The 13,302-nt window shown below is 45.4% G+C and overlaps 1 protein-coding gene across 10 annotated transcripts in view; it reads left to right on the top strand.

Moving 5' to 3' along the window:
- CACNA1B (calcium voltage-gated channel subunit alpha1 B) overlaps positions 1–13,302 on the top strand; it is a 233,113-nt gene that overhangs the window by 172,487 nt on the left and 47,324 nt on the right. For all 10 annotated transcript variants that reach the window (XM_088065811.1, XM_088065815.1, XM_088065810.1 and 7 more), the window contains 5 exons: positions 66–125; positions 865–971; positions 9,505–9,601; positions 11,709–11,869; positions 12,743–12,880. In XM_088065811.1, the coding sequence (XP_087921937.1) occupies positions 66–125; positions 865–971; positions 9,505–9,601; positions 11,709–11,869; positions 12,743–12,880 (563 nt within the window). The remainder of the gene's footprint in view (positions 1–65; positions 126–864; positions 972–9,504; positions 9,602–11,708; positions 11,870–12,742; positions 12,881–13,302) is intronic.

The following is a 13,302-nucleotide window of genomic DNA, read 5'->3' as shown; positions in this document are numbered from 1 at the left end:
TTGCTCCTGTGCAGGTTATTTCAGTGTGTGGCCTTCCCTAACACACATTTCCCTTTCCCACTCAGGCTCTGAAATACCTGGATTATATATTTACAGGAGTCTTCACCTTTGAGATGGTGATCAAGGTAAGGACTTTTCCAAGCAGAAAGATTCAGATTTATTTGTGAGAAGCTGATGCAGGGCAGAGGTGGGAAGGATGGAGAGCTTTAACTTGGGAGCAGCTCCCACAGTCAGATGCAGCAGCTTCAATCTCATATTTTATGGAGGAAAATCAGGATATCTGTAAGAGCTGTGGCTGTGTAGGAGGATGAGAACTGTGAAGACAACAGGAGCTGAAGAGCCCAGACCTTCCTGAGAAATTCCTGATCCTTCCCTTTTCCTTTGGCACTGAGCAGGAATATTAATAACTGCTGATTCTGGGTTTCAAAAAGAGGAGAACTTATCTTTTTACTCAGAAGGGTGACAGGTTTTGCCAGGACTGTGGGGCAGTGACTTCTCAGAGAGCACAATTCCATAAAATCAGGGTTCAGTGTTGGGGTAAGGCAGGAGTTGGGTTTTCCTGTCAGAGCAAGATGCAGAAGAGATGCAGAATAAAACCAGGATTAATTGTAATTAATTTTAATGTGTGGAAAAAGATCCTAGGGAGCAGTGAGAGCTCTCGTTTCTACAGCTCTTGGTTGTGGTTTTTTGATTGGAGCTTCATTTTTGGGAGAGTTTCCCTGCCTGTTAGAGAGGAGCAGCTCGGCCGAGTATCTCAGCAATTAGCGCAGGGTCCTTTGATCCAGAACCTTCTCCTGGCCCTTGGCAGGGTGGATTTGGGCCATGTTTTATAAAACTCTTCCTTTTCCTGGGTTTTCTCTGCAGATGATTGACTTGGGGCTGCTGCTCCACCCTGGCTCCTACTTCCGTGACCTGTGGAATATCCTGGACTTCATTGTGGTCAGTGGGGCCTTGGTGGCTTTTGCCTTCTCGTAAGTTCATTTTCCTTCTCCTCCCAAATCCCAGGGAATAGCTGACAGAGGGGGCAGGACCCTGGCACAGGGACAGTGGATGTGGAATGTTTGTGGCTCCATTTCTCACCGAAATGTTCAGTTCCTGCCCTTTTTCCTCTCCTAGGGGGTGGGATGGGAGGAAAAGAATAAACCCAACTAAAATTGTGTCCTGGAATCTGGTGAAAATGCTCCCGGCTTTAGGCTGAGCCCATTCACTGCTCATTCAAACACAAAACCAAGATTTTTGTGACTCTCTGGCCAAGTTATTTTAAGGAAATCCCTGCAAGAATTTGTGGCAGTTTGGTGTCTCCAGTCAGTGGTTGTAAGAATTGCTCTCATCTTGCAAAAACAATTAAAGAAATCAGCTGATAACTCCGTGAACTCTTGGCAAACCCTTATTTCCAGAGTTGTGGATATTTCTGGTTCACAAACCTTTGCTATTTCTCTCTTTTTCTCTCCTCTCTCTGTATTTCCACTGAGTTTCACTTTTAGTGCTCCCTCCCTCAAACCCAGCTCTGTATTTATGTCTTTAAAATAATACCCCACGTTCTTCTTTCATGTCAAGGAGGATTTTGAGCAACAAACACGGAGAAATTACTCTTTAAAAATTAAGATTAGCTTCTCATTTGCTCTTTTTTTCCTGGGAAACAACCAGAGGAAGAGCAATGCGGGTCCTTCCAACCTTCAGGAGCTGGAGAACGGAAAGAAATTTTCCACTCGGATTTTTTTGTTGTTTGTAAATCCTTTCCTGAGAAACAACAGGAGAGACCTGGAAAGAGTTTAATCTTCTGCTAAATTAGCCCCAAGCAATTAGGGGAATGTTCATCATCCCTGGGTTTGTGGACACCACGATTAGAGGAGAGGAAATTGTTTCATTTGCTAATGAGAATTAGCAGCGTTTCACTTGCTAATGAGAGAAGCACCCACCTTTATCAGGGAGCCTCGGAGCGTGGCTGGGCTGCTTTAAACTGGCAGAAATTTTTTAAGCAGAGCCAAAATCCCTGCTCCTCCCTTAACTCTGCACACACACACAAAAAAAAAAATGCTCAAAATGTTGCCCTTTCTGGTAAAATGTTCCTCAGCGATTTTTTCGTTTTCTGAGCTGTCAAAATTCCCGTCACATCGTGGCTGTGAGATTTGTAATTTAGATCTGCTTTACTTCAGTGCAAATGCTGAATACAAATAAACCCTCTAAGTTAAATGGGCCCGAAGTTGGGTGGATGGGATTGATATTTTAGGTGTGATTTTTGGGGATGTTGAAGTCTGGGCTGTGCCTGATCCTTCACCAAATGAGTTAGGTCTTGGAGAAAATCATATTCAACATAATGTTTTCAAAGGGATGCTGCCCTCCCCTCTTTAAACATTTTGTCTCTCATTAAAAATCAGATTTTTGGAGGAGCTGACTGCTCTGTCCTAAGCAAAATTGTCTTGGTGAATGTCCTGCTAACTTAAAATTTAATATTCAAAACCGAGCTGCTTTTTAAGCTTGGCTAGTGTGGGGTTTTATTTCCCTGCACATGAAATGTATCTGTGGAACAACTTTCACAACCAGACATGACTTAATCAAAAATTTAACTCAAAAAAGCCACGTAGCAACATTAGAACCTAACAAAGCTCCTGTGAATTGAAGAGAGGTAGAGAAGTAAAATAATCACAAAAAACAACATAACCCAAAGTCTGGGGTTCCACGAGAATTTCTCTTTTCTGTCAGGAATTCAAACTTCCAAGACTGATGGGAGCAGGGGCATTTTGGGAGCCCTTCAGAGCATCTCTGTGCTGTGAGAACAAACCTCAGGCTCTGCCTTTAAAACATCTTCTCTTTGAACACGATTTTCTTTTGAGGGAGATTTTCCTTGCTCGAGTTACGGATTAAAATGAATAATTTTTAATCTTTCCGAGGCTTTTCGTGCTCAGGTTTTCTTCTGTTGCTCGTGTTGGGCCATGAATATCTAACAGCACCTCATCAGCCTCTAAATAAATTACTTCTACATCCCCTGCCTGTGCTTTATAATAGGTGCCCCAAGCTGCTTTTATTTTCCACTGTGAGTGAGTTTTGAGCAGGGTTTTGCAGCCAGGGACTGCATAAACCCTGCCTAGTTACTGTCTCCCAGATTAAAGTCAGACAAGCTTATTTGTGAGACTCAGGAAAATCGGAATTTCTCCTGTGATTTTTCTGCTTTCTGTAAGCCCCGCTCCTCATCCCCGTTCCAGGAGGCAGCATCCAATCCTGGGAATGCCTGCAGGCTCCCAAAAGCTGCAAAATCAGTCATTCCTAGGAAATGACCTTTCCCTGTTCCAGTTCTGAATGCTGACAGGGTTCTGTGATTCAGGCCCAGCTCCTGGTTTGGTTAAACCCGATGGACACACAGAGCCAGCTGAATGTTGATAACCCCAAAAAGGAGCTTCTGGAGACTGTTGTTCAGTTGGATTTTTCCAGCAAATCCCTGTCACCCTCCTCAGTGTCACTAAAAATGGGATTTAATGTGCTTGTCACCACCTGGTTTGCAAGAACCCAGCGCTGCCACGTGTGAGGTGGGATTTAATTCATGTTTTTGGTCTCCTCACTGTCCACTGGAGGTGATGTGAAACAACTTCTTGCTGAATTAACCCATCCCTAAAAAACCTGGGAAAATCAGAGCTCCCTGAAACTCTCCCATCTGGAATATTGCAGCGGCCTGTGTTAGTTTCAGCATTTCAGATTGTATCAGCCACTGGTACAAGATTGATAAAATCCAGCTCTCAAAAGCAGCTATGAGTTTTCTTTCTGCCTGCTGCTCTTTAGAAGCAGCTCTGTGGTTAGAAAAATAAAAAATAAATGTCAAGCAACACCCCCAGAGTGATGCTGGGAACAATAAGATAATAATAATAATAATAATAATAATAATAATAATAATAATAATAATAATAATAATAATAATAATGTCTTCCATTTAGCAAAACATTTCAAAGAGAAATCCCTTTCTTTTTCTGGAGATAAACATGCCACAAACACCCAGACACGTTTGAGTCCTCAGGGAAGTGGAAGCAAACAAAAAAACCCGTGGCAACTTGTCACCAAAATCTCTCAGCCCCAGGTGCAAAATGTACTTGGGAGGAACAGCTGAGGGAGAGCAGCAAAGATTTGGCCTGGAAAGATTTGGAACGGAGGAAAGGCAGCTGAGATGCCCAGAATTTCAGGATGCTCTTGGAACAAAACAAATAATCGAGGTGATCCCTCCCCAGGTGGGAGAGAAGAGAGCTGTGGAGGTGTTTTTCCCAGTGGAAGGGCGGATCCAGCAGGGAATTTGGGATTTCAGAGCCCTCCCTTCCCTGCTGGTTTATCCCCTGGAGTTGGTGGGAGTGGGCCAGGGGCTGGGGGATCTCTCTGATGTTTCTGTTTGTCATTGACTCTGCTCTTTCTTTGTCTTCTCCTCGCTGGAATCTCTCTCTAGGAGTTTCATGGGGTAATATGTTCTTCCTGTCTCTTGCTGCTCTGTTTTGCCTGTCCAACCTGTGTCCACACACTTTGCCACTGTGGAGACAACCCAGCCATGTTCCACCCATCCCATCGACTCCTCTGTCCCTTTACTGCTCATTATCCAGTGAAATGTGTTATTTTTCCTCATCCATCCTGATTTTCCTTCAGCAGAGATAGAAATCCAAGGCAGAGAGTCAAAAAAAACCATGTGGAGATATATCTGTACCACAAGGATTTGAGGGGCTGACTCAGTGGGCACTGATGGGTGAGGTACAATTCATTACAATCTTCATAACCAGGTTTAAAGGAGCAGTTTGAGTCTCTTTTAGAGGATTTCACCTCTAAACAGCCAAGCTGGAAGCTCCAGGACTAATTCAGTGCAGTGTGGGCAGTGAGGCCCAGCTGGGATCCAGGCTCTGAATTTGGGGAAAGCCTCTGACATGAAAACAGAGCGCAGGGAGATTTTTGCAGGGGTGATTTGTGAAGAAGAGGGTACCAAAAATTGTGTTTAACCCCATGCAAGTGGCAGTTTTGCTGTCAGTGCAGGGGCAGGGTGGGAGGCAGAGCTGTGTGCTCTGTCCCCACATTCCAGGAGCTCCGGGGGGATCCTCCACAGCAAGGAGAAGGATGCCAAGAAAAGCCCAGGAAAATCTGGCACTTGGTTCTTTCCTCTCTCTAGGAAAGCAGAGGATTTAGGGCAGGAAGAGAGTGGCTTTGGGCAGGGTGGGGTGACCTCATTCACTCTTCCAGGGAGGAATTCACTCTGCCAGGAGGATTCCAGGCAATCACAGAAGGCAGAGGCTCCACCTCACCCTGAATTTTTGATGCCCTGACTCTGAGGGGTCCATGTCACCTGAAATCAGAGCTGCTGGCAGCAGCATCAGGAACAGGCAGCTTCCATTTGAAAGAACCACTAAATTTTTAAAGGCTCTTTTATTTATTAAAGGGAGAAAAGGCTCTGCAAAGCTCTTTTAAATTATTCTTAATGTTTTAAATAAACAGGCAGAAAACTGACACAGAAAACAACAACAAAACAGCACTGGCCTAATGGACCCAAAACTGATCTAATGCAAGTTTTTTTTTGTGGCATTCTCATTTTTTTCTTCTTTTTATTTATTTTCTTCTTTTTCTTGCTGTCAGCCTTTATCCTGTGCTCCTCTTTAGCTCTTACTCGAGATTCAGCTCTCCTGAATGTTGCAGTTGTTATTCTGCAGTCAATTAAAACCTTGTCCTTCCACAGCAATTTATTTTTGTCGTGAGGAATATTCAGGTCAGATGTGTGCTTGGATACACCTTTTGACTGAATCCCAGCTCCATCTGGACCTTTTATTTCCTTGGACATCTGGCTTTGTATGAAAGCAGCAAAAAAACCCCAATGTTGGCAGAGAGGGTTCTTGAAAACACCCAAGCCCAACCCTTTGGGTTTTATTTGACAGAAGAGTTGTAGAGGATACTTTTAATTAAAATGCAATTTGTATCACTCTAGGTCAGAGCACCAGGAAAAGCTTTTCCTATACCAGGGACCTTTACTGTGACAAAAAAAAATGGGATTTTTTTTTCTTTTTCCCCTCAGGATTCTCTATATGGCTCAGAGCATAAATCCCATTAAGATTTAATTGTCTCACGCTCTTTATTTGCTTAAGTGCCTGAATGGAAAAAAAAAATCAGTCAGCCCTTCTTAGTGTCCTCTGCTGAGGCAGAAGGAATTCCGTGTGACTGGAGCTGTCTGAGCTCACTCATCCATTCCAGGGAAAAGCAGGAGCCAGGATTTGCTCTGCCCCACGTCTCTTTAACCTTTCCTGGAAATATTAAATCCACAGAAATCCTTGTTTTGGGCGTGGAGAGCAGGGAAATGTCTGTTCTCGTTCTCGAGGCCTCGTTAGTGCAGCTGTTAATTGGCACAACAGCAGCGTGGTTCGTTCAGGTCTCCTGGAATTGGGAATGTGGGAATATTTACTTATCAGATAAATATAATGTAATGTAATGTAATGTAATACAATATAACACAATACAATACAATACAATACAATACAATATAATACAATACAATACAATACAATACAATACAATACAATACAATACAATACAATACAATACAATACAATACAATATAATATAATATAATATAATACAATATAATATAATATAATATAATTCTGATAATAATATCAGAGTGTGGGTTCTGAGTGAGCCCCCAGAGCAGAGCTGAGCTTGGCTGGGCTGGGGGTGCTGCTGTGCACAGTGGGGAGCCCTGGGCTCGGTGTCCCCGTGTCCCTGGCCTGTCCTGCTGCCCCTAAAGAGCCTCCCCTTCACTCCTCCCTCACCCCTGCCCCACGCTCCCCTGCCTTTCCTGGGATGGGAATTGCTTGGCTTGGCAGAGGGGAGAGTGCAGGGAGCAGAGGGGCCATGGGTGGCCACCAGCCCTGGGCATCTGCTGTGGCATCTCCTTGTCCACCAGCCATTGCCCCTTTGCTTCCCTCCTGCCTTTCCCATCCTCCTGGAGAGGCTGAGCAAACTCTTCTGCAGCCAGGGCACTGCTGAGGGTCACACTGGGGAGCTCCAGGTCGGCTGGTGGCTCTGGTGACACTCAGTTGATAGTGAAAGATTTTAAAATCATAGAAAATTTGAGGAGTTAGAAACAAAGTTAGACTTGGCAAGCCCTGGGAAATGTTCGGCCTTGTGCTTGCTAAGATCATGTGAAACTGCACCTGTGTGGTCAGTATATGATAAATGATATAATTGTTAAATGTGATTAGATGTAATTATTGTTTAAAGAATCATGAGAAACTATGTTAGGGGTTTGAAGGGGATCATGAGAAATCCATGCTTGGATGGAATCACTGTATACAATAGAACAATGTAAGTTTAATAATTAATATGTAAGTTATATAACAATAGAGTATAAAATATATTCAGCTCAAAACCAAGTCAGGTCAGATTTGGGTCTGTGTACCCCTGACGCCCAGAGCTCTTTAATAAAGCACCTTCATATAATCATTCCATGACTATATGTTCCTGAACACTAACAAGGTGAGCTGAAAGCAAATCTGCAAAGCCAAGCCTAGGCCAGACCTTCAGCTCTGCTAAAACCTGACCAGAAAGGCAGTAAAAGCTCTGCTGGCAGTGCCTGCTTCATCTAGAGCAAATCAAAGGTCTCTAATGAGAATCAAATGTTGTTTTTTAAAATATATAATAGTTATTTTGTGGTTTTCAATCAGTGCTGTAGCTCTGGGACTAAATCCAGTGCCTGGCTTTAGAGCCAATGATCAGGGTCCAGCTGGGATGGATTAAAATGGCCCCAAAACAGCTCTGAAGGACAGAGGGAGAAGATAGGGACCTGTCCATCCTGTTCTCCCTCTTGTGGAAAGGAAATCTCTCAAGTTATACATCCCTGGGGTACAACCCAGAGCCCTCCAAAAATTCCTGTGTCTCCCTCTTCCTGCATTTCCAGACAACTGCAGTGGCTGGAGCTGGGGCAGGGATGTGGGTTTGGGCTGGAGGTTCTGGCCCAGTGTTACTGTTGAGAAGTACGGGGTTAGGAGTGAGGTCTGCATCCCTTGGGGGTGGATGGATTTCCAGACAGACCTTTCCAGGGCCCAGCAGGCTCAGCCAGCCACAGAACCGGGTGGTTTCCTCTACTCTCGGTGCTCCTCCCTCAGCACAGGGTGTAGGGCAGGGTGGGGGAAGCTTTGCAGTCCTTCACAAACCTCCGTGGCTCTCTGGGGTCTCTTGTACTTCCATTATTTCCCTCTTGGAGCAGAGGAATGTTCAGTTCAGCAGCCTGGAGAGCACAGAATAGGTGTGTCAGCATCTGTCCACACGTTCCTCATTCCCACCTGTGTTCCCTCAGCGCTGTCCCAGACCCGAACCTCCAGCCATGAATAAAACTCTGTCCCAGATTTCCATCCCATCTTCCACTCCATGTGAAACGAAGGGAATGTCGTTGTTTTGCCGTGGGGTTGGAAGAAGATGCACCCTTTGTCTTCTTTCGTTCCTGTATTTCGGAAGTGCACGAGGAAAAGAACTCTGTCTTTCCCCTAAAACCCCTCTTGATGTTAACAAGAGGAACTTTCTCGAGCCTTGCACTCGGTTTTGACAAAACCTAAACCCCAAATGTGACTGACAGCACCTGCATGAGTGGGGAGCTGCCCCAGCACTGTTCCAGGCATGTAATATATTGCCATATTACATGTTCCTGCATGGGATTGGTGGCATGTCCTCCAGGGGAGACTCAGGGATGAGGGAACAGGCTCTGACCTCCAGGAGAGCTCTGTCCCTCACCAGGGAGGCTCCCGAACCCTCTTGGCACAACGTTCCTGCCAGAGAAGTGCAGGGAGAAACACCCCCTGCCTCATCCAGAAACACCCCCTGCCTCATCCAGAAACACCCCCTGCCTCATCCAGAAACACCCCCTGCCTCATCCAGAAACACCCCCTGCCTCATCCAGAAACACCCCCTGCCTCATCCAGAAACACCCCCTGCCTCATCCAGAAACACCCCCTGCCTCATCCAGAAACACCCCCTGCCTCATCCAGAAACACCCCCTGCCTCATCCAGAAACTTCCCCTGCCTCATCCAGAAACACCCCCTGCCTCATCCAGAAACTTCCCCTGCCTCATCCAGTTGGGAGGGAGGAGCCATGTGTGGCTTTGTTCCTTCTCCTGCCGGGAATGGGATGGAGGAGCTGATCCTCCTGTCCTGGTGCCTCTGCCCTGGCTGGGAGCGTTGTCCAGGTGTGGAGTCGGGGCAGGAACGGCCCCAGGTCCTGGTGAGTGGCTGGGAGGTGACAAAGCCTGGCCAGCACCTGTGGCTGAGCCCTGCCAGGACCCTGTCCTGCCCCTGCCTTCTCCTCCGTGCTGCTGGAGACATCCCAGGTGAGGCTGGGTCATCCTGCCTGCAGCCCTGGTGAGGATGGACACAAAACCTGTCAGAACATCCCCAAACCAAACCAATTCCACCACCAAAGCCACCCTGGATACCCACAAACACCCCAGCAAGCGACCTGGGGAGCAAACAATTCCCTCTGTTGTTCTTGTGCCTTTTTCTCCCTTGCAGAGGAACCAAGGGCAAGGACATCAACACCATCAAGTCCCTGCGAGTCCTGCGTGTGCTCAGGCCCCTGAAGACCATAAAACGGCTGCCAAAACTAAAGGTTAGAAAATAACCCAAATTTTCCCTTCTCTGGAGGTTTCTGGCTGATCTGAGTGGAAGCTGGTGGACTCCCAATTAATCCAAGTTGTTTCTGCTGCTTTTTGCAATGAATCTCTTTGGCAAATGAGCATAAACAGCTGGGCAGATGTTGAGCAAAAGTCAAACACTTGGGTGCTTTTGCAAACATCCTGGGCAATGTTAGGGATTCTTGTGGATCTACATGAAAATAAAACCTCTACAAATAGAAAAAAAAATGCAAATAAATTAAATTACAGTTCATAAGCTCTTCAATGTGATAAAGGAGAAAATGGGGTTGGGAGGGTTTGGCTTTCCCTAGAGAATTTAACATGAATAATGCAAGGTTTTCCACAGGCTGTCCAAAGAGATTTGTCATTGCTATGGGAGAAGCTTTAATTTATTAATCTTTCTGTTAAAGAATCCGTCATTCAGGGATTTATCCCTAGAACAGTGATCTAAAAAATAAAATAAATTTAATAACCTATGATTACTCATCTGACACCAACAATTTGAGGTACAGGCAGGTCCTGCAAAGAGAGAATGGAAGGAGTTAACAAAACTCAGTAATTTCTGAGGTTTGGGGACTCTTCAGTACCTTTTGTGAGCTGTTTTCTGTGAGAGCTGGGGAAAAAAACAATGATTATTTTGGAAGGCTGAAAATGTGTTTGACAATTCCTGTTTTCCCATCAAAACAAGGCTCAGCTGTTCTGTAGATTTGCTTTTGTCTGAGCCCACCATTTATGCTTAAATAATTTCAGTTTTATGCACACTAAATTTATCTGGAAAGGAACAGTAATGTTGAACCATGTGGAATTTCATGTAGGATTTCTGAGCTGATCACAGGGATTTCCATCAGGATTTCTGGGTTGATCACAGGGATTTCCATCAGGATTTCTGAGCTGATCACAGAGATTTCCATCAGGATTTCTGGGTTGATCACAGAGATTTCCATCAGGATTTCTGGGTTGATCACAGGGATTTCCATCAGGATTTCTGAGCTGATCACAGGGATTTCCATCAGGATTTCTGAGCTGATCACAGGGATTTCCATCAGGATTTCTGAGCTGATCACAGAGATTTCCATCAGGATTTCTGGGTTGATCACAGGGATTTCCATCAGGATTTCTGGGTTGATCACAGAGATTTCCATCAGGATTTCTGGGTTGATCACAGGGATTTCCATCAGGATTCCTGGGTTGATCACAGAGATTTCCATCAGGATTCCTGGGTTGATCAGAAGGATTTCCATCAGGATTCCTGGGTTGATCAGGAGTGTAATTCTTTAAATGATTCACTTCCATTCAGAGGAACAGGAGCAGGATTGAACAAACCCTGTGCTTGGACAGGGACCGCTCAATTTCTGGTATTATGACAAACTTCTGACTAAAATGAAACTGTGAATTACTTGTAATGAATCAGGGCCTCATACCCACGTAGGAAATGGATTCGAGGAGTTCTTAGCAGGGAGTTCAGGAGTGCACATGCTGACTACATTAGTCACACCTCATTTTGACAGACAGCTCTTTAGAAAAATATTTATTCAAAGCATTTGATTGTTTTGTTTCTCCTATTTTTTTTTTTTCCTTATTATTCCAACAGTTTTTACCCAGTCACTGGAAGTAAAATCAAAACAAGTGCAATTTTCATTTTATAATGAAATGTTTGCTCAGGACTAATATTGTCTTGACAAGCTGTGATTGTCTTTGTAAATGTTATGAGCAGCATCAGGAAATTCAGTGGCACAGCCGAAGTTGTTGATAAAGCAGGAGATGAAGGAAGCTGGAGTTGTTTCTCACAGCTTTGGGAAGTGAAAATCCATCGAAGCATCCATGGGTTGTGGGATGAGTAATGAGTCCCAAATGAGAGGGATTTAGGTGGGATATTGGGAAGGAATTGCTCCCTGTGAGGGTGTGGCTGCCCCTGGATCTCTGGAAGCCTGGGATAGTGGGAGGTGGGAATGAGATGATCTTTAAATCCTTTCCAACCCAAACCCTTCCGTGATTCCCAGAGCGTGGTCAAATGGTGGATGCCAAGATTTTTGGATGAACTTTTCCTTCCCACCCCTTGACGTTGTCCCCCTGCACCCCCAGGCCGTCTTTGACTGCGTGGTGAACTCCCTGAAGAACGTCCTTAACATCCTCATCGTTTACATGCTCTTCATGTTCATCTTCGCCGTCATCGCCGTGCAGCTCTTCAAGGGCCGCTTCTTCTACTGCACGGACGAGTCCAAGGAGCTGGAGAAGGACTGCAGGTACAGCTGGGAGCAGGGAATGTGGGAGGGAGCAGCTTCCTCCAGCTCCCCAGGCTGGCCCAAAGGCAGAGATGTGCTGAGTGGGAAGAGTCTCCTGTAAATAAATCAATAATTCAGCACAGGTACCCTGGAGGTGAATTTTCCCTTCTTTAACAGCTGTGTCATTCCTGGCTCTGATCTTCAGGATACAGGGGAGGCAGCTTCTTTCCTGGGAAAGCTGAGTGGGATTTTTGAGAAGGGATTTTGATAGTGTGACTCCTCTTTCCACCTGTTGCCTCGATTCTTAGAGCTCCTATGAATTAGAAAATACACACTGAATAAATAATCAGAAGCGTGGGACATTAAAGAGCCTCTAATTAATGAGAAGGACAGGATGTGAATATCTTAAAAGCTCTGTCATGCTTTGTCCTTCCCAGCAGGCTGGCAAGGTGTGTTACTAATTATGGAAAATGATGTGAAATTACAGAATAGGGTGTATTGGAGAGGTTCTCCACACTCCAGGCCCCTCAAAGTGGGATATATTTAGGAATTAGATCCAATCCCAGAGAGGGAGCCAGAGATGTTTCCCCATCAAGCAGAAGTTTTCTGTCGGGTCAGACAATTTAGGGGCCAGCATGGTGTTAATGGCTGGCTTTGCCTAATGAATGAATGAATGGATGCCCTGATTAAAATTTCTTTCATTTTCAGGCCTCAAGTCCAGTTCCCATGGCTAAAACTGGCTCCAAATTTTGCCTTTACTTCTGTCACAGACTTTGAGGGAATCTCTTTGTCTTTAACCCACAGCACAGTCCAGACTGTGCTGCTGGGCCTTTCCAATTCTCCTGAGTCCTAAGAAATGCCTGATCTCATTGGCACCAAATCTCTTTTTCCTAGGGGTCAGTACCTCGATTATGAAAAAAATGAGGTGGAGGCACAGCCCAGGGAATGGAAAAAATACGAGTTCCACTACGACAACGTGCTCTGGGCTCTGCTCACGCTCTTCACCGTGTCCACAGGGGAAGGGTGGCCAACGTGAGTACAAGGCACTGGCAGGGGCTGATGGTGCAGGTAAAGCAGGTCTCCAAAGCTCTGAGGGACAGCAGGTGACCTGGGAAATGTGAAAAATCTTCTGTCAGCTAAGTTTTGTGTGATTCTTGGGTGAAGCAGCAGGCAGAGCTCTGCGTTCTCCTTGGTGCCCTGAGCTCACACGAGGATGCTCAGAAGGTTTTTGGTTCTTGCTTCAGCCTTTTGGAGTCACACACCTTTCTCAGGGGTAAAGCTGATAATGGAAATGTAAGAAAATAAAGGGGAAAAAGTATTGTGAGCTCTGCTGAAAATCTGCTGGGTGTGACAGGCCCCAAATGACATTTCCTGTTCAGCACACGACTTTATTTTGGCACGTGTGGAGTGCAGTGTGTGGCCAGGGTTTCTTTGCCTCAACATTCAACTCTTTC

This window comes from Pseudopodoces humilis, chromosome 22, assembly GCF_049639895.1.
Source record: "Pseudopodoces humilis isolate 2021_Gansu_Grassland_sample_001 chromosome 22, ASM4963989v1, whole genome shotgun sequence".
Lineage (NCBI taxonomy): Eukaryota > Metazoa > Chordata > Aves > Passeriformes > Paridae > Pseudopodoces > Pseudopodoces humilis.
Note: the sequence above shows the minus strand (reverse complement) of the source record. Positions and strands in the feature narration are given on the sequence as shown.